This window comes from Amia ocellicauda, chromosome 12 (assembly GCF_036373705.1).
Source record: "Amia ocellicauda isolate fAmiCal2 chromosome 12, fAmiCal2.hap1, whole genome shotgun sequence".
Taxonomy (NCBI): Eukaryota; Metazoa; Chordata; class Actinopteri; order Amiiformes; family Amiidae; genus Amia; species Amia ocellicauda.
The window spans coordinates 32,580,485-32,598,865 of NC_089861.1; the positions used below are offsets into that span (position 1 = coordinate 32,580,485).

Genomic DNA, 18,381 nt, shown 5'->3' on the forward strand with positions numbered 1-18,381 from the left:
CAGCAGCGCCACCAGATATTCTGAGGAGACAGTGCACTGCAGCGTTATTGGTATAACAGTGCTGAGACAGGAGAGACCCCCCCCAACACTTGCTCACTCACAGTGCAGACAATATCATACTGACACTGCTGTATTTGCTGGCATCTTCCCTGTCTACAGGAAGATTTTCATGGTAAATATGTGTCTCAGAGTGTATGTAAAACTCTCATTGATACTGTTAGATTTAATCACATTAGCATTTCCCCTCCCACCCTTTTGTCATAATATACTGTAGTACAGTGTAGTACTGCAATGTTATATAATACAATGTAGTGTAAGTGCTATAGTATAGAATATACAATATTGATTTTACTTTACTGTGTTTTGTGAAATCAGAAAGGAAATGTTCTCATGTCAAATGTAGTCTGCAGATTCAGTTTATATGTAACCAGTTAGCATTAAACTATTGACTCACCATCAATATATTTTTTGTAATTTCAAGTCATTTATCAGATAATAAGGATCTATTTTTATATCAAATATGACATAAAATATTGATATATTATACTTATATAATATAATAATATAACTATATTTTAATAGACCAAGGACTAAGTTTGAAACCCCTGTTTGTAGAAATGGGACGGCTAGCGTTTTAAATAGCAGAGATGCACGAGCCGAGCGTAAACCGGAAGCTGTGCGGCGTCACCCCTGTCACGTGACCAGAGTGAACGGGCGAGCGCCGGCTTCACCGCACTGGAGCTTCAGTTGAAGGTAAGGGGAGAGGGATCTACAAATTGGGCGCCTCGTTTCTCTGTTGATTATTATTATTATGTTGTAAGCGTTTTGTTCAGTAACCACATCGCAAACGTAACGGATCGCCACTGCAGTCGCCCTGGCCCGCTCACCCGGTGGACGTGCCTTTATTCCGCCGCAATTTGAGTGAGATTGTAACGACAGTGTCGCGGTACGTTTCACTTGCCTCAATAACTCGCCTTTTCTCTGGGTCTTGTTTCTGTCTCGACTCGAAATGCGCTCAACTTTTCCAACTTACAGCGCACTTAACCGACAGCAATCCGGCCATCTCCCCGCGTCCGAGGCTCGGCCGTCGGCAGGAACAGGACTCCGGGCCAGTTTCGTGCTACAGTGTAGATGGATTGAGAAATAAAATAAAGGAAAGGAAAATGCAGTGCCGCTCTGTCTCCCTCTTCACAGCGGAAGCGGCCTAGTGGTGTTTCTGAGGCCTAGGCTCCAGACAGGAAGCGATATCTGTTTGTGGTCTGTCAAATCCGTCTCAAATGTCCGTTTGTGATCATTATTTAGAAAACTATTATTATTTTATAATTATTACTACTTCCTCTGCATTGTATTAGTAGTAGTGTGTGATGAAGTGCATTTCGACATTAATTTCGGTAACTTTTATTTGATCGCCATTGTGCGGTATGATTTTGTCTGTTTACCTTATGCTTTACTGCACAGTGAAACGTTGTTGTTGTTGTGGTTTGCTGAATCGGATAGTCCTTGTACTAACCAGTCAGCCTAATTATATGAATGAAGTAATTAATTAAGACAATAACAACAGTATTGTTGGGCTTATGGCACTCACTCTATAGTGACCGGAGTTTTTAGATGAGGGAGAGAGATGGTGGGGTGGCGCACTGGTCACGCTGTGCTGGTGGTGTTGTGATCAGGCTGAACTGCAGGTCCCCTCGTCTAGACACGTGGTCAGTGGTTGCTCGGTCTCTATACTGTATGAACTCCGCCAGTCAGTGCCTGTCCAAACCCCCACCCACCCAGTCAGTGCAGTGTGAATGTACTTCTGTGTCCCGTCAGTGTGTCTCCATCAACCTCTCTGTAGTGTCCACTCAGTGTCTGTATTGATCATTCTCTCTCTGTACTCGTACTGTGCTGTAGTGTCATGTCAAGTGTGTCTGTACTGACCATTCTGTCTCTCTGCAGTATGGACACCGACATAGTGAAGCTGGAAGAGGTGTGCCCAGGGGGGGCCAGTGAGCTGGATGGCGGCGGGGTGACGGACACACCCCCAGAGCCCTACACCTTTATTGTCCCAGACCCTCCCCCGCCCCCTGTCATTCAGACCTGTGAGTACTGCTGTTATTATTATTATTATAGTCATTATTAACTCTCTCTCATTGTATACCTCATCTACACTTCTCACCCCCCTTCCCCTCTCCCTTTCTCTCGTATGTGTATGCTGGTTTTCATTCCAACAGTCCTCAGTTTCTTAATTGGTCTAATTGTTTAATTGGCTAGATGCATTTAATCACCTATCCAGGCCCCCAGATATTTTATAAGCAACTGTACCTTGAATCAAATGCACTTTTAGATCGTAAACTGTACAATACCATGCAATATATTTGTCAAATTGAAAAATAAATTGGAAAAAGTTATTTTAGGACTGTTAGAACAAAAACCAGCATACACATGGCCCTCCGGGTTTTACTTTGAGACCCCTGCTCCCAGCTCTCAAACCATGTTAAAACAAACAAGACAATCCATATCCTCCCCTCTCTACCCCAGACCAGCATGAGAACCTGCAGTGCTACCAGTGCTTCATCACCTTCTGCAGCTCCAAGGCCAAGGAGCGGCACATGAAGAAGAGCCACCGCGAGGAGTACAAGGCCCAGCTGCAGCAGGGTGACACGCTCTTCACCTGTTATGTGTGTGATCGCTGCTTCCCCTCCTCCCAGGAGCTAACCCACCACCAGGCCCAGCACCACAAGGAGGACAAGCCCTTCAAGTGCCCTCATTGCCAGCTCAGCTTCCGCACCTTCTCAGAGGTAAGGGGGAGAGGAGGGAGGAATGGGGAGGGAGAGAAGTATGCCCCCACTGCCAGCTTTGCTTCTTCAAGGGAAAAGGAGGGAGAAGGGAGGGAGACCCTGGCTCCTAATAGACGACAGGGTTCGTGAAGGTCCTTCAAATCCCTGATAATGCTTGAATTTTAATGTGGTATTTTAAATGTTGTGAAAGTGCTTGAATTTTGTTAATGTAATTTAGCTAAGTTTGCTAATTACTGTCATAATAAATCTGCAAACTGATGTAAATTAGTTAACAGTTGATAGTTTGATGTGGCTGCGAGTGTGAACCACTGAATGAAGGGAACGATCTATCGAGAGTGAGCTTCTTTTTCTTCGTGTATAGCATTTCTACAAGCATATAATAATTGTGCTTGTGTATTTAAATGATCAATGTAAAATAATTGCAGAGACTAGCAGATACTAATGCAAAGTATTTATAGCTGATGGAGATTCCGTAACCTTATACTAGGTTAAGGTTACCTTATAATTGGTTGTTTTGAAGAGAATAAACATGACGATGTTTTGACAGTAACAAGTGAGCATATCGAATACACATGGATTAACAGTAAAGTTTAAAATGTTATGCACTATTTTACATTAGCACGTTGAATGTACATGGAAGTACACTAAAAAGTATAGTTGCACATTATTATGTTTGCATAAGACACTAAATATGTAATTGAAACTGAAGTTACTCTGTACTGGTGTTCACTGATTTTGACTTGATTTATATTGGCCTAAGCCAGGTAACATAACACAATGCCAAGTCGACGTGAAGGCTCTCATGAAACGTTATAGCACAATAACATCTTATCTACTGTGGTGAAACTACATTTTTAAGTGCTTAGTTCAGTGCAGAAAAGTGCATTTTAGATTAGTTTAATTTACCAAAGTTGTGAGGTGCTGGAAAAGTTTTGACAATGCACCTTGAAAGTGCTTGAATTTGACTTTTGAAAAGCTGTATGAACACTGAGAGAATCATTCATTGCCTTCACTCCATCACTCAAATCACTCCCCTGTCCTCTCCTTGTCAGGTGACCTCGCACCGTCGGCAGGTGTGCCGCGAGAAGCTGTGCGTGTGCCGGGAGTGCGGGGAGACCTTCCGCGGCCCTGCCCTGTTGCGCTCCCATCGCGAGACCCACCACCGCCGTGCCGTGGAGGAGGGGGAGAGCGGCGCTGGTGAGGGAGGGGGCGCCGACAGCGAGGGGGACCCCTCCCTGACCCATCGCTGCGCTAAGTGTGGCCGCGGCTTCCAGACAGAGACGCAACTGCTGGAGCATCAGGAGAACCACGCCGGGGAGAAGCACTGCAACAGCAGCAGCAATGGGGGCGGGGCCGGGGGGGGGCAGGGCAAGCGCAGAGGCCGCCCCCCTAAGTCTGTGGCCCCCAACCATGGAGAGGGGGAGAAGGAGGATGGGAAGGGGGTGAAGAAGGCCAAACGGAGGAAGGAGGGGGGCGGGGAGGAGGGTGAGGGCAACCACACAGAGGGAGCAGAGGAGACTAAGGAAGAGGAGGAGGAGGAGGAGGAAGTAGGGGGGATGGGGATAAAGGGTAAGAAGACTCAGCCTGGGGGGAGGAGGGGGAGGCCCTCCAAGACCCAGACTCAGACCAAGACAGCAGCAGCGGCAGCAGAAGGTGAAGAAGAAGAAGAAGAAGAAGATGAAGAAGGAGAGAAGGGGAAGGAAGAGGGGCAGGGGGAAGGAGAGGCGGATAGGGCTACACACTCCTCATCTTCTCACCAGTGTCCAGAGTGCCCCCAGGCATTCCCCTCCACGGCACGCTTGCGGTCCCACCGGCGGCAGAGCCACCCTGAGCGGCGGCCCCATGGCTGCCCCGACTGCCCAGACAGCTTCCTGCGGGCCGACCAGCTGGAGGCCCACCGCGCCCGTGCCCACAGCCGTGCCCGCCACGCCTGCACCCATTGTGGCAAGAGCTTTGGCCGAGAGGGCAACCTGCGCGCCCACCAGCAGACACAGCACCCTGAACACAGCGCCAGATAAGGGAGAGAGAGGAAAGAGATGAGGCAGGGAGAGTGTGTGGGTGTGTGTGTGGGTGTGTGTGTGTGTGGGTGTGTGTGTGGGTGTGGGTGTGGGTGATCGGGGTGAGGAGGGGAACAGAACAGGGTGATGTGGGAGAGGAGATGAATTAGTGGGCAGGGGGTGAGGGTCGGGAGAGGCAGATGTGTGGGATAGGAGAGGGGAGGTCAGGGATGAATTTGTTCTCGGTGGAGGAGAGAACAACGGAGTGGGCAGCTCTAAGGGTGGTTTATTTTTAATAGTTTTTATTCTTGTGTGTACAGGGAGGGATGGAGGGAGGTGGGGGACTGGTTCCTGTTTGGCTCTTGGGTTTACTCGATTTGCAGACAATCGCAGTCCCTCTGCTACAGTACGGGTCCTGTGAAACTGCACAGTTCAGTCTGGTCCAGCCCGCTCCACTGCGGCACAAAGGTCTGCGGTCAGGTTGCGTTAAACGAGCAAACGCCAAAAACATGCTATTTTTTTTCTAGTACAGTACAGCCCTGGTCCTGCAGAGCTACAGTACAAGCAGGATCTTCAGTACTGTACTTTTTTAAACTTGAAACCTGCATTTGATTTTAAAGGCCTCCTCTTATGAAATCCTTACATGCGTTTTGTCAAATTACGTTTGAGCTGCTCAGTGGCTTCATTTTTACCTTTTTAATGATGGGGGGGGGGGGGGGTTGACCCCTGATGTTGGTGTCAAGGCCGCGGTGTGGATTGTCATGCCCTAACCTTCGCAGGTAGTTCTGTCTCTGTCGCAGACGCAGCTCATTAAACCGTAACTGCTTTATCAGGGGTGTCTGACTTTTCCAGTCCAACCGTGTGGCCGGATTCTGCTTGGCCTAGGGCTCGGTCTCAGTCCGAACTGCCACAGTACTTGGCGCTCTGGATAATCCATAATGTAGGAAATTGTGTGTGTGTGTGTGTGTGTGTGTGTGTGTGTGTGTTGGGGGACAGAAGTGTGAAATGATCAAAGGCTGTGGGGAACTGATTTTGGTTTGAGGCTGTGGCCATTGAAGGAAACCAGTCAGACTTTTACAAATTCTTTTAATTTTTTTTTGTGGTTTTAAAAATCTTTGATCCAGGATTTTTTTTTTTTTTTTTCCTCTCCCCTCCAAGTGATCATCATGTAAATGGATCCATGGAGGGAGAGAGAGAGGCACAGGACAAACTGAGAATCTCTTAATTTGGTGGGGATGTGAGAAAGCAAAATAGACTGAACAGATCCTGTCACTTCTCCATACAAGAACTCTTGGCAACACTCCTCCTTTCCTCCCTCCATACCTCCCCCTCCACAGTCACATTTTCTTAATTTCTCTTGTTTTTTTTTTATACTTAAATTAAAAAAAATAAACGATGAATGAATAAACAAATTAATAAATGACTAAATAATGGCATCCATGTGAGTGTGTATTTCTCAGAGGGTGCTGCAGACGCACAGTGGCCAGAGTTGGGTGGGGAGGGGGGTCACTGTTGCGGGGTGTACAGATTACAGACTGTTCTGCAGCACACTGGACTGTATGACTCCTACAGCAGTATAATGTATAATACACGCACACTGACATAGCTTACTCTGTATGTGAGGCGTTAACACAGTACAGTACACACAGCAGTGGTAAGGTTGCAGCTGCTGTAACAGCCCTGGTTACAGAGACTAGTAGCAGTGCCAGTAACTGTAGAAGTACTGTTCTCAGAGAGTAGCAGCTGTTCTGATGGAAAAATTCTTCTTAAATGAAAAGCATTTTATTAAACAATTAAATCGACATATTAATACAGAAAGACAATTCTGTATGCAGCTTGTTGAGTCAGATTACTGGCACAGCCCTTGCAGTGACATTTGCCAAGCTGTGGGCGTTGCCTACCAGTGGGTGCCTTGCAGAGTACTTTTAATTGTTTTTTTAAGCGCATCAATTTAAAGTTTAAGTGGACTCTGGTTCGAGGACGATTACTGTCGGAACTGAACGACTCCGTTATGCACCGTTGTCTTGTATCTTCCAGGTGAACTGCGTGACCCCACGCACAGACCAATGACCACTCGGTATGTTGACACATGAATATTACAACATTATATTTACTTGAATAGAAACTTAAAATTTGGTTTGAATTAACCTGTGTATTCATTATTATTATATTTGTTCACTGCACTTCGTTAAATGATACATTGTTTAAATATATAATTTGCACAAAATTCAAGAAGATAGGATATTTGTTTTTTAAATATACCAAACTTGGAAGAAATATATTTAAATATACAGTTGATCAAATGTATGTGTCATGTCCTCAGCCTGAACCTCTCCATTATCTCCACCTGATGTCGCCCTTGTCCCAGATTTGCAATGTTCTTTTCCCTGGCTCTCCGTTTATCTTCACTTGATTATTGAATACTCAATTCCTGTCCCATGGAACAATGGCTTCACCTGCCTCTCGTTTCTCTGCTCATCAGCTGCTTGAAAACATTCCCATTTGTTCCTTGCCTCCTGTACGACAGTTCAAGTCTTAGTCTCGTAGGGTCAATTACAACGAGCTGAAAGCTGCGTACTAACTGGGGATGATCCTAGGTTAGTACATAAGTTTAATACCCCTGGCGTTTGAAGTTAGTCCCCAGTTGCGGACTAAAAACAGGTCTCCATTGCAACTATCTGCAAAATACCTGCTGCTGCCCTCTAGGAGACTAAGTACGGGATGGACTTCTGCCGTTCTAATTGGAGGTAAATGTGAAAAATCACAATGTATTGACAACTTTTGTAACTGAACTACCCATAGCTCTATTCATAACCACATTTTTTAATGTAGAATACAGTTTGTTTTTTGACAATGACAACATATTAGTAATTTATGAATAGCGGCAACTGCGTTGATGTACATGGATGCAATTGACACCAGAGCAATACAAATAAAATAAAACCCAAATATCCAGTGTACAAATTGTTGATTGAAAGGTTTTATTAAATACAGTACTAGGAAATAACTAATAATATAGGCTATTGACAATGAAAGCTCTACAGGATTTTTTACTCAGCTGGAATTGTAATGCACTATAATATTAAGTTCTAATAGTGGGCTATATGTAGCCTATAGCCGAGTTGGTATATTATGCCAATAGTATTAGTACACCGTGCCCGGTGCAGGGCTGTGGTTCGGCGCTGAGAGCTCCAGCTCAGGTCCGCAGCTCTGTACAGCGGGGCGGTGTTGTAGGTGTGGGAGGTGCCGGGTCTGAACCTTCGCCTGTGAATGTTCAGACCCACATTGTATTAAGTGTTTAGTCTATATTAATAGGTGTGTGTCTCGTTTGGGCAAAAAAAGTGCAATGGGAAATGCAATGTAGCCATAGTTATTTATTTGTGTGTCATAAATACATTTTTGTACACAAATGTTGTTTGTTTCACACATATAAATATGTGTGTGTGTGTATATATATATATATATATATATATATATATATACACACACACACACACACACCACTACCGGTCAGGGGCGTCGCTAGACCCTATTTTATCTCAGCCCCCCTAAAAATAATACGATTATGAAGTAATGGCACGGTCAAACAGTCCGACAAAACACCGTCAGCTGCCCCTTGTATTTTCTGTCAGCCCCCCTAAAAATAATACAACAAAAGAATCCAAGAATGAAGAAGTGACTCCGCAAAACACTGTGAACACCCCATTTTCCCAGTTTGTATTGAAGTGAAAGCAGTTCAAGTCCAGTGAATATCATGAAATGGTACAAAGCTAAAAGGTAAACGGTAAACTGCCAGATTGAGGAAAAAAAAAAAAGAAAAGAAAAAAAAGTTTAGGTTACCAAAAACTGAAAAATACTGTGTTACTACACCCTCTTAAGCATTATTTGGCAGCATTAGGCACAACTCCTGTGCATAGAAGTTACACTGTATTCCTACAATGTGCACATTGTTTGAAAGCTTATTCTCTTGGGTTAAAGCATACAACAAAGTGCAGAATGGACAGTAGTGGCTGTTTGCAGTTTTCTTACACACTTTCACATGGAAGGTTATGCTTAACCTGTACAAAAGCCAGACTTATTAAACACCATCTCCCAGCTTACCCAGCTAGTTATCTTGGTACATGTTGGTGCAACACAGTATAAACACATCTGGCCAAAACTAACCTGCATCAAGATATTTAAGGGGATTCATTTGGTCCAAATCACATTAATAAACAAGTGTCAAACACCCATATCGCCTGCAGGTTAGGAGGTATACATCAACAGCAGCCTTGACATTAGTTTCACAAGCTTGGTCCCACTGCTGATAGCTTTACAGCCCATTCCAGTGGCACAGTCAGAGAGGGACAACCAGGACAGCCACCTCTGCTTTGTTACATTTCTTATGGTTGAGAGGTTTGCTTGTGTGGGTGTGATTGATCTCTGTTACCATCATCACATCTGCTTTATGCTCATGCTGGAAGTGCATAAGGTTCATTGTAGGCTGTTTATTCAAATACATGTGTCACGAATCTGACTCACAAAAGTGAAAAGAGAAAAGGGTAACTGCATGCATCTTTGCAAGAAACTTTTTTATTTTACATAGGCTAGAAGTGTCTATCTAAATAATTTACGAAAATAGGATCCAGTAGAATGTAATACCTTTGCCATCTGACTTGCAGTTTCCCTTTTAGCCAGAGCTGAGGAGATACACATTTCACTCAGTCTCCTGAAGAGCTCCAAGGCAAACTGTGTGTTTGCAGAGTTCAGCCTTTCCATTGATGCCATTCCTTTAAATAACAGTAATACATCAACATCATCATGCCAATTTTATAACAATGGAGCTTTAAAGTATGCAACTATCTCAAATAGTAACCTGCTTTGATCAGTGATAGACACTAAGATACACTCAACACTGAACTTACAAGTTACATTTCTAATACACTACAAAACATACTATCTCTATTGTGAGAATACACTATACTGAAACAGATATGCTGTACTGAAATTACAAATTACAAACCCATACACTGAACCTTTATATAGGCCTACTACACACTGCAATACTGTGCTGTTCACAAGCTCATCCACTGAAACACACTCACTCTGCGCACATCCGTCCATCACACATACGCACTGAGCGTTTACTCGCTCGCCTGGCTCGGACGTATTACGTGAGTTGTGCGTAAAGCGTGACGGGAAAATGGCTTCTGGAAGTCAGCGAGTTGAGCTACCACTGGAAAAGATATATAGATAATGACAGCCTCACCCACACCAGCCCGAGTTACACTGTCTTGGCTGCGACAATATCGAATTCAATATTTTTAATTTCTGTATTATTTGCATTATTTTAAGTGTACGAAATAAGACAACGGTGCGTAATGGAGCCGTTCAGTTCCGACAGTAATCATCCTCTTCGACCCAGAGTCCACTGAAACTTTAAATTGACGCGCTTAGAAGTTTTGAAAACAGTGTTGAGTTTTAGTGATCGGAGTTTGGTATATTGAATGGCAGTGCTTTCTACATGAACACATGAGGTCCTTGAATCACTCAGTTATTAATGGACTCCAAACGAGCACGATGGTTGGAATGGTCTCCTCTCGTTTGTAAACTTTCTTATGTTCTTATGTTCTTAGGTGTCACTGATGAAGGTTGTGCTTTATGTAGAGAACTGTGTGATGGGGTTAGAAAAAACACTTGAATGTATCTGAAATTTGTGTGAAAACCGGTGTGAAAAATGCTTATAATTTTATTGAAATAGTCTTTCTTTTGGGACCTAAACTAATGGTTTGGGATATTGTGCCCAACAAACCAATTTCAATGGTTGTGAAAAACCTTTGTTTTTGTTGCAAACTCAATGCTCAAAAAAGGAAGACAACTAGATGAAACAGCAGCAGACATCTGGAAAGTAATACTTGTATGTATTTATTTAACAAATACCATGTCTAAGTACTGTAATATGTTTTATATATATTTTTACAAAATGTCCTGGCTTGTGCTTTTGAAAATCTGGTCACCCTGTCTTTAGACACAGTACAGTAATTCAGTAGAGTATGAAGTTATTTAGATAAATTACGTCATTTTAAAGGAAGACGCTTGTGTGGTAACCTAGCAACCCGGGCCGCCAGACTTCGGATCTGATTCTGCGCACAGAACAGACCGGCGGACGAGCTGCAAACGTGTCGCGCTGGATTGCAATGACTGACAGGGACCGCCAGAGGCACTGCCGAGCCGAATTTGAGTCTACAGAGTGTTTGAATACTAAGAAAGACAGTAAAAGTATTTTAAAACACAAGCGCACTTGCTTACAAAACAACTGTTATCATTGCTAATCATGTAGTCACATTAGCAATATTTACTGATGCATATCTCACACACATATGTACATACATATGCATATTTTATATGTACATATATCCATATGGATCAATGATTACACTTCTGATTCTGTGTAAGCCATCATTTAACATTTGAGGTAAAATCCTTGAATTCTGTTTGTATTTTCTTTTCAGTTGGTGAACTATTCCACAGATGTGTGCCTTTATAGAGAAAGATGATTGACCAAAAGTTGTTTTACATTGTGCCACTCTGCAAATGCCCTTCACCAAGCTTCGTGTGGCAACTCCATCACTGCTAAGTTTTAAAACAAATTTGCACAATATATGTTTTCTAAATAGTAATGTTTAATATAATAATGCCAAAGGTTTAATTGTTGACTGGGATCCTTGGATCCATACTGTAATGCAATAAGATAAATGTGAGAATACCATGGCAACATAAACAACTGAGCTGCATTAAGAGGGATATAATATCTTACCATTCAGAAACAATTTAAATTTGCCTTGATGGTTTTGCCGAGTGCCTTAACATGTCTATCAAATTTCAATTGAGAGTCCAATGTGATTCCTAAAAAATAAAAATCATTAACCTCATCTATCTCAATCTTAACTATAAAATAAGCATAACTGACGAATATGGTAGAGAAACATTTCGTTAATTGCATTTAAAAAAACAAATGTATTAATTCAGTTAATCAATATTCTCTAGGAATACCTGCATTCCCCAGTTCATGTTCATTATAGAATCAATTCGGGAAACATTTTCTAACAATCAGGATCATGTTATGGTCAGACAAACCGGTTCATAAATTATATGTTTTTGTCACTCTTTCTGGCTTGTTTGTGCACATTAGATCAATCAGGGTTTTACTCTGAGGGGGCAGTTTTGCTTCAATTGAAATGTGTATTGATTTGCACTATTGCACTTTGGTAATGTTTGTTTAAACTGTAAATTGTCTGCCAAGAAATGAATAATATTTAGCTGATGAAGGAACTAACATACAATATTATCATTATTAATAATTATAATAATGATGACAATTAGAGTCTGTGTGAAGCTGGTGGCTGTGAAACATATTTAGGCCTTGGATATGAAGTACAATTGGTCCCAAGCATCACACATGGCAGGAATGATAGAGATACAGGTTATTCCAAGGCTGCAGTAATGTATATAGTAGATATTGAAAGCACCTCTATTTCACATTATTCTGAATCATTCTCTCTCTCCCTCCAGTGTACATGAACGAGGGCTGTCAGCGGCACCTATTGGACGCAGGGGGACCTGTGTGCAGGGCCAGGCTGAAGGAAGACAACAGCAACCCCCTGAGGATATTGTGAGTGACTCTGTAACCGGCTGTGGCTGTCTTTGAGCTCCACTGTGGGACTTGTGTGACCATCTCTCTCTCTTCTCTGTAGGCGGAATCACCCTGGTGACAATCACTGCGACCATGACCGAGGAGGTGGTGGCAGCTGGTTCAAAATGACGATGAGTAGAGCAGAGCAGTGTAAGTTATTGTGTGGCTGTATGAGTGATATTGTGTGTGGGTGACTGTGTGTGTGTGTTGCTGTGAGGTGACTGTGCTGCTCTCTCCGGCTCCAGATCCTCTGTAGGGAGAAGTATGACAAGTCGTTGTTGCTGACTGCCCTGCCGGGCCTGTGCAATGCAATATCACAGTAGATGCGTGACTGCTCCTGACGCAGGCCATCAAGCGGCCACCATTGACCAATTGACTCTCTCTCTCTCTCCAGCAATGTATGAGTAAGCGTTTTGATGCTTTCCAGAAAGCTCTGGACCTCAGCAGCATTCGCACTGACCCAGGTAAGCACACGCTGTCACTGCCCACTCTCTCACACTGTGTTACTCTCACAGTCACCCTTCTAACGCGCCCCTGTCTCTCAGACCTGGCGTCCCGGAATATCAAGGTGATTCTGAACAGGACGTGCGGCATGCAGGACATCAATGACATCATCGAGGAGAACATCCCTGAGGTAAGCCATAGCAACCAGCCTGCACTGGGGATACGGCAGTTTGTGGGGTGGGGTGGGGTAGTTGTGTCCTCGAGAAGCAGGAGAGGAGAAACAGTAATCTTCAGCTGACAAGGATGGGGGCATATTTATCTTCTTTTCCTCTACCCTCCCCTCAGCTCCTCTCTCTGAACCTCAGCAACAACAGACTCTACAAACTGGACGAAGTCTCTGAGCTGGTGAGAAAAGTGCCCAACCTGAAGATCCTCAACCTTTCCCACAACGAGGTAAGAGTCCCACCCGTGAGCTGTACCTGTCCAACCCCGAGCTGTGCCTTTCCACACCTGCCCACTTACTACATACTGCCCCTCTCTGTCCTGTCTGTCCCTGTGTCTAGCTGAAGTCAAAATGAATTTTAACTGTTTTTAAAGATTTAGTTGTTTTTAAAACACTAGTTGTTTGGGTTTTTTTGGTTTAGTTTTGTTCTATTTATTTGTCAAATACATTGTCCGTTTTGGATTTAATTTTAAATGCATTGGACCGTTTTGGTTTGTTTTTTATTTTTACCTTTTTAATTGTTTTTTTTTATTTGTCCAGTGCATTTTCAGTTATTTTCAATGTATTTGACTTTTATGTTGGTAGCAGTTTGCTCTAATCACGTTTGTTTTGTTTAAGCACATGTTTATTTGAGTTTATTTGTTTTATTAATCACTAAGATTTAAAAAAAATTAGGTGATTTTAAGAATTGACTTTTAAAATTTTAATCATAAGTATTACAATTTGTATTGATTGTTTTTTATTTTGAAATGTAAAATACTTACACCAATAAAACAGTCTAGCTGAAGTCAGAGAGGGTTCTGGACAAGGTGAAGGGCTTCAAGCTGGAGGATCACAAACCCCCATGCGAAAAGACCAGCCATCCTACATCAGGTGTGTGAGAGAATGTGTTGCTCTGTGTGTGTGTGTGGGTGTGTGTGTGTGTATGTGGTGAGAGTGTTGCTCTGTGGTTCTGTAGTCACACTGCTCTCCACTGTTTCCCTGTCTGACAGCGCCATCAGAGAGAAGTTCCCCCGACTGCTCAGGCTGGTAAGATATACTTTCGCACGCACTTCTCCTCACACACTTTCTCTAACGCTCGCACACATACAAACACACGCACACTACCTTCTCTGTCTCTCTGTCAGGATGGTCATGTCCTCCCCAGACTGATAACATTTGAGATTGACTCCCCAACCACACTCCTGGCCTGCAAGGTGAGTGACAGCCCCCCACGCTTCCATGCCCCCTATAAAGATTACAGCTGATGTCCCTGAGTAAGGACGGGTTTGCCTAACACTCTCCCCCTCTCTGTCTCTCTCTCTCTACAGGGCAGTTCTTCTGTGTCTGAGAAAGTGAAAAGAGTGATTCAGCGCTTCCTGCAGCAGTGAGTGACTCAGTCAGATAGTGTTTGTGTAGCTGTTTGTGTCGGTCTTTATATCAATGTCCTCTCTCTGTCTGCTATTAGAGTGTAATGTCTGTCAATCTGGTTTTAGTGTGTTAATATGTCTGTCTGCTGTTGCAGTGTGTTAATGTGTCTGTCTGTCTGTCTGTCAGGTACTACAAAGTGTACGACTTGGGGGACAGACGGCTGCTCCTCGAGGCATATCAGGATGGGGCCACCTTCTCCCTCAGCTACCCCTTCTGCTCTCAGAACCCCTACAGGTACCACAAGAGTGTGTGTGCGACTCTGTATGTGTGAGTGGCAGTATGTGTGAGTCTGTCAGCATGTGTGTGTGCCTCTGTGTGTGTCTGTCAGTCAGTTCACTGTGGTCAGGGTGACAGTGCTGACCCCTCTCTCTCCTGCTCTCTTGTGTACAGGTGCAGTCTGGAAGGTTACAAGACCAGAAAGAACTGAAAGACCCCAGTGAGTGTGATTGTGCTGGTACACAGAAAGTGCACACACACCACAACATCCAGCAAAATACACTACAATACATCTACAGTATTTACAGTAAGTGCAAGCTGTATATATAGTGTGTGTGTGTATATATACAGTAAAATGGACACAGTCTGAATTCACAGGACTAATGTATTCAGTAGAATAGTCAGTTCATATGTCAGAATTCCACATAATATACACAGCATAATGGCAGCTTGCAAGTTATGTACAATACAAGCTGATCTGCTGCAGTGCAAGCCATTGATAGTGCGAATGGTGGCTATAGTACAAATGTTGTGAGCAGTGAGGTGTACTCCTGTGCACCCCTCTAACATGTCCCTCCTGCCCCTCCTGCTACAGCCTCGTGGTTCCACCTGCAGAGCAAACCTGCCAGGGCGTGGTGGCCCTGCTGAGTGAGCTGCCAAGGACCCCAGCTCCTTTGTGGTGGACGTCAACACCTGCACTGTGAGTGTCCACTGACCCATGTGTGTCTGCGTGTCTCTCTCTGTCTGTCTCTCTTGCTCTCTCTGGGTGTCACAGTGTGTGTGTGAGAGGGAGTGTTTCAGTGATTGATGGATTGACTGACAGGTGTCTCTCTCTCTCTTCCAGAATAAGATACTGTCCTTCACCGTCAGTGGAGTGTTTAAAGAAGGTGAGTGGGGTGGGGCTGGACAGTATTCTGCTGAGCTATACTACAGCAAATTGCACTAGACTGTACTATAGTGGACTATACCATTTGAAGGAAGATGGGAGGATTCTACTATCCCGCTATGTCTGGCACTGACTCCTCCTCCTCTCCCTCTCTCAGTGAACAAGAAGTCTAGAGACTCAGTGCGCATGTTCTCCCGCACGTTCATCAATGCAGCAAACTCTGGGTAAGAGCTCCACTCATCTCTTCACCTCTGCCTCTCATCCCCCCATCCTTCACTCCAGGCTGTGTATAGTGAATGATGAGCTCTCGGTCTCTCTCTCTCTCTCCGTCTCTCAGGCTCTGTATTGTGAACGATGAGCTGTTTGTGCGGAATGCGAAGCCGGAGATGATCAGATGGGCGTTCGCTGCGTCGACCCCCATGCCACCTAGCAGCTTCCTGCCCAGACTGACCGCTAAGCAGCAAAAGATGCTGTCCATCTTATCCACGCGATCCCGCATGAACCTGGAGTAGTCACAGAAGTATGTACTGCTGGACACTGACCACAGTGGGACAGGGACCACTGACACAGCGTACTGCTTGGACACTGCTGACTGCACTGACCACTGCGCCACATTGATATTTGCAGTAGTGTGTGTTAAAAGCAGTGTGTCGATTATATATAATAGTGTGTGTGTTGTGTGTGCTGAGTGTTGTTAACAGTAGAGATTGTGTTGCAGGTGTCTACAGGATAATGCGTGGAATTTCAACAGAGCCTCACAGATCTTCACCCAGCTACGGTCAGTCTCTCTTTTACACTCACTCTCACTTTCACTCTCCCTCTTCCTCTCATACTCTCTCTTTCTCACTCTCTCTCTTTCTCTTCAGGCTCAAAGGAAGATCCCAGATGTGGCTTTCAAGTGAAGAGGGTGTGAGAGTGATGGAGAGAGAGAGACAGATGCGATGATATCTCTGCAGTGAAGATCCCCTTTATGAAGACCCTCTCTCTTTTGATCCCTTTTCCCTGCTTTGATACTCCCACAGAAGCCCCACTGCACCCCGGCCCCTCAGTGGGTCTCTGTGTGTATATTACCCTCGGCAGTCTGTATTGTGTTAAGTTGGCTGCACTAAACATAGCAGTGTCCCCACACAAAAAAACAGAAATATAGGACACAGGAAGGAGCAGTACACAAAAAGAATAACTGGGGGCCAGAACTGTCACAGAGAGGTACATGTAAAATAATGTTTCAAAGTAGCAAAGTAGCAAAGTGAAAATGGCAGTGGAGGGCAGCAGGCTTTTCCACTACAATAACAATGACGGATCAGTCTATTACAAACCTTCCCTTACCAACTATGAAACCAAATATTTTGTGGGTGGAGAATCAATAAGAGCTTATGCAAACAAATCAGTGGTAATAGAATAAGGAGACGTACATATCCAAGACAAACCCCACCGGGATGGAAACATTATTTTACATGTACCTCTCTGTGACAGTTCTGGCCCACAGATAGGAAGGAGCAGTACATGCAAAGAATAACTTGTGTCCTATATATTTTTTTCACATTTGAAACACTTGATTTGATCATATATTACTAGTTGTTTAGTGCAGCCAACAGTAAAGAGATATACTAAACAGTATACTGTGCGACCCTCTTTTATCCGATAAAGTAAAAACAGACTTTTGAGGCACAAACATATACAGTATCCCACAATCAAATCCAGACAACTGCCTGAAAATATTTAAAAATAATAAAGGTACATTTTCCCCCTACAATTGTGAAGTGGTTTCATGAATTCTCAGGACACACCGATGGAGTAGTAACAAGTTTATTACAAGAAAACAAATACAGGTTAAGTCAGAGCTCTCCTCTCACAGGGAGTGAAAATATCTAAGGATGGGATTGTGGTATTTTTTATCTTAGACAATAGGTTACAGTCTTATCTATGATTAGACAGAAAATAGAGGAGCATCTCAATGAAAACAATATTCTTGGAGCACAGGTTATTCAAAGGGACTTAGATAATATTCAGTCTGACACCTGGCAGATGAAATTAAATGTGGACAAGTGCAAGGTATTACATGCAGGTAACAAAAATGTCCACTATAATTACACTATGGGAGGAACAGAACTAGATAAAGTAACGCATGAGAAAGACCTAGGAGTCTATGTGGACTCCTCACTTTCTCCATCCAAACAATGTGGGGAAGCAATAAAAAAGGCAAACACAATGTTAGAGTATATTGTCAAAAGTGTAGAATTAAAAACATGGGGACTTGATTCAAGTCTTCAGAATCATGAAAGGCATCGACCACATCAAACCAGAGGAGCTTTTCCAGATCAGCAGGGTCACACGCACCCGGGGACACAAATGGAAATTGGGCTTCAAGGCATTCAAGATGGAAAACAGGAGACACTTCTTCACACAGAGTTGTCACAATCTGAACAAACTCTCCAGCGATGTGGTTGAAGCTGAAAATGTGGGAACATTTAAAAATAAACTAGATAGTATCCTTGGATCACTCTATTAATCTATTATATATATATATATATATATATATATATATATACACTCACCCAAAGGATTATTAGGAACACCTGTTCAATTTCTCATTAATGCAATTATCTAACCAACCAATCACATGGCAGTTGCTTCAATGCATTTAGGGGTGTGGTCCTGGTCAAGACAATCTCCTGAACTCCAAACTGAATGTCTGAATGGGAAAGAAAGGTGATTTAAGCAATTTTGAGAGTGGCATGGTTGTTGGTGCCAGA

At 43.6% G+C, this 18,381-nt stretch overlaps 1 protein-coding gene, 1 long non-coding RNA gene and 1 pseudogene across 3 annotated transcripts; all 3 read left to right on the forward strand.

Annotated features, from left to right (window-relative positions):
* The first annotated feature begins 691 nt into the window (after positions 1-691).
* On the forward strand, positions 692-6,213 carry znf576.2 (zinc finger protein 576, tandem duplicate 2). 2 transcript variants are annotated; one of them, XM_066719370.1, is made up of 4 exons: positions 692-753; positions 1,939-2,081; positions 2,521-2,780; positions 3,833-6,213. In XM_066719370.1, exons 2-4 carry the CDS (start codon positions 1,940-1,942, stop codon positions 4,796-4,798), a joined length of 1,368 nt encoding a protein of 455 aa, XP_066575467.1. In that variant the 5' UTR covers positions 692-753; position 1,939; the 3' UTR covers positions 4,799-6,213. The 2 variants fall into 2 exon arrangements, with proteins under 2 accessions (XP_066575467.1, XP_066575466.1); XM_066719369.1 differs by lacking the exon at positions 692-753 and adding an exon at positions 761-946.
* Positions 6,214-12,849: 6,636 nt separating this feature from the next.
* Positions 12,850-17,333, forward strand: LOC136764077 (nuclear RNA export factor 1-like; annotated as a pseudogene).
* Positions 14,412-15,043, forward strand: LOC136764146 (uncharacterized). Its single transcript, XR_010821154.1, has 3 exons — positions 14,412-14,482; positions 14,653-14,760; positions 14,917-15,043. It is a non-coding gene; the product is annotated as an uncharacterized LOC136764146 (long non-coding RNA).
* Positions 17,334-18,381: the final 1,048 nt, after the last annotated feature.

Excerpts from the sequence above, each read along its gene's own strand:
- znf576.2 (XM_066719370.1), top strand. The coding sequence starts at position 1,940 with ATGGACACCGACATAGTGAAGCTGGAAGAGGTGTGCCCAGGGGGGGCC. Across the intron at positions 2,082-2,520 it reads GCCCCCTGTCATTCAGACCT|ACCAGCATGAGAACCTGCAG; the intron begins GTGAGTACTGCT and ends TCTCTACCCCAG. Across the intron at positions 2,781-3,832 it reads GCTTCCGCACCTTCTCAGAG|GTGACCTCGCACCGTCGGCA; the intron begins GTAAGGGGGAGA and ends TCTCCTTGTCAG.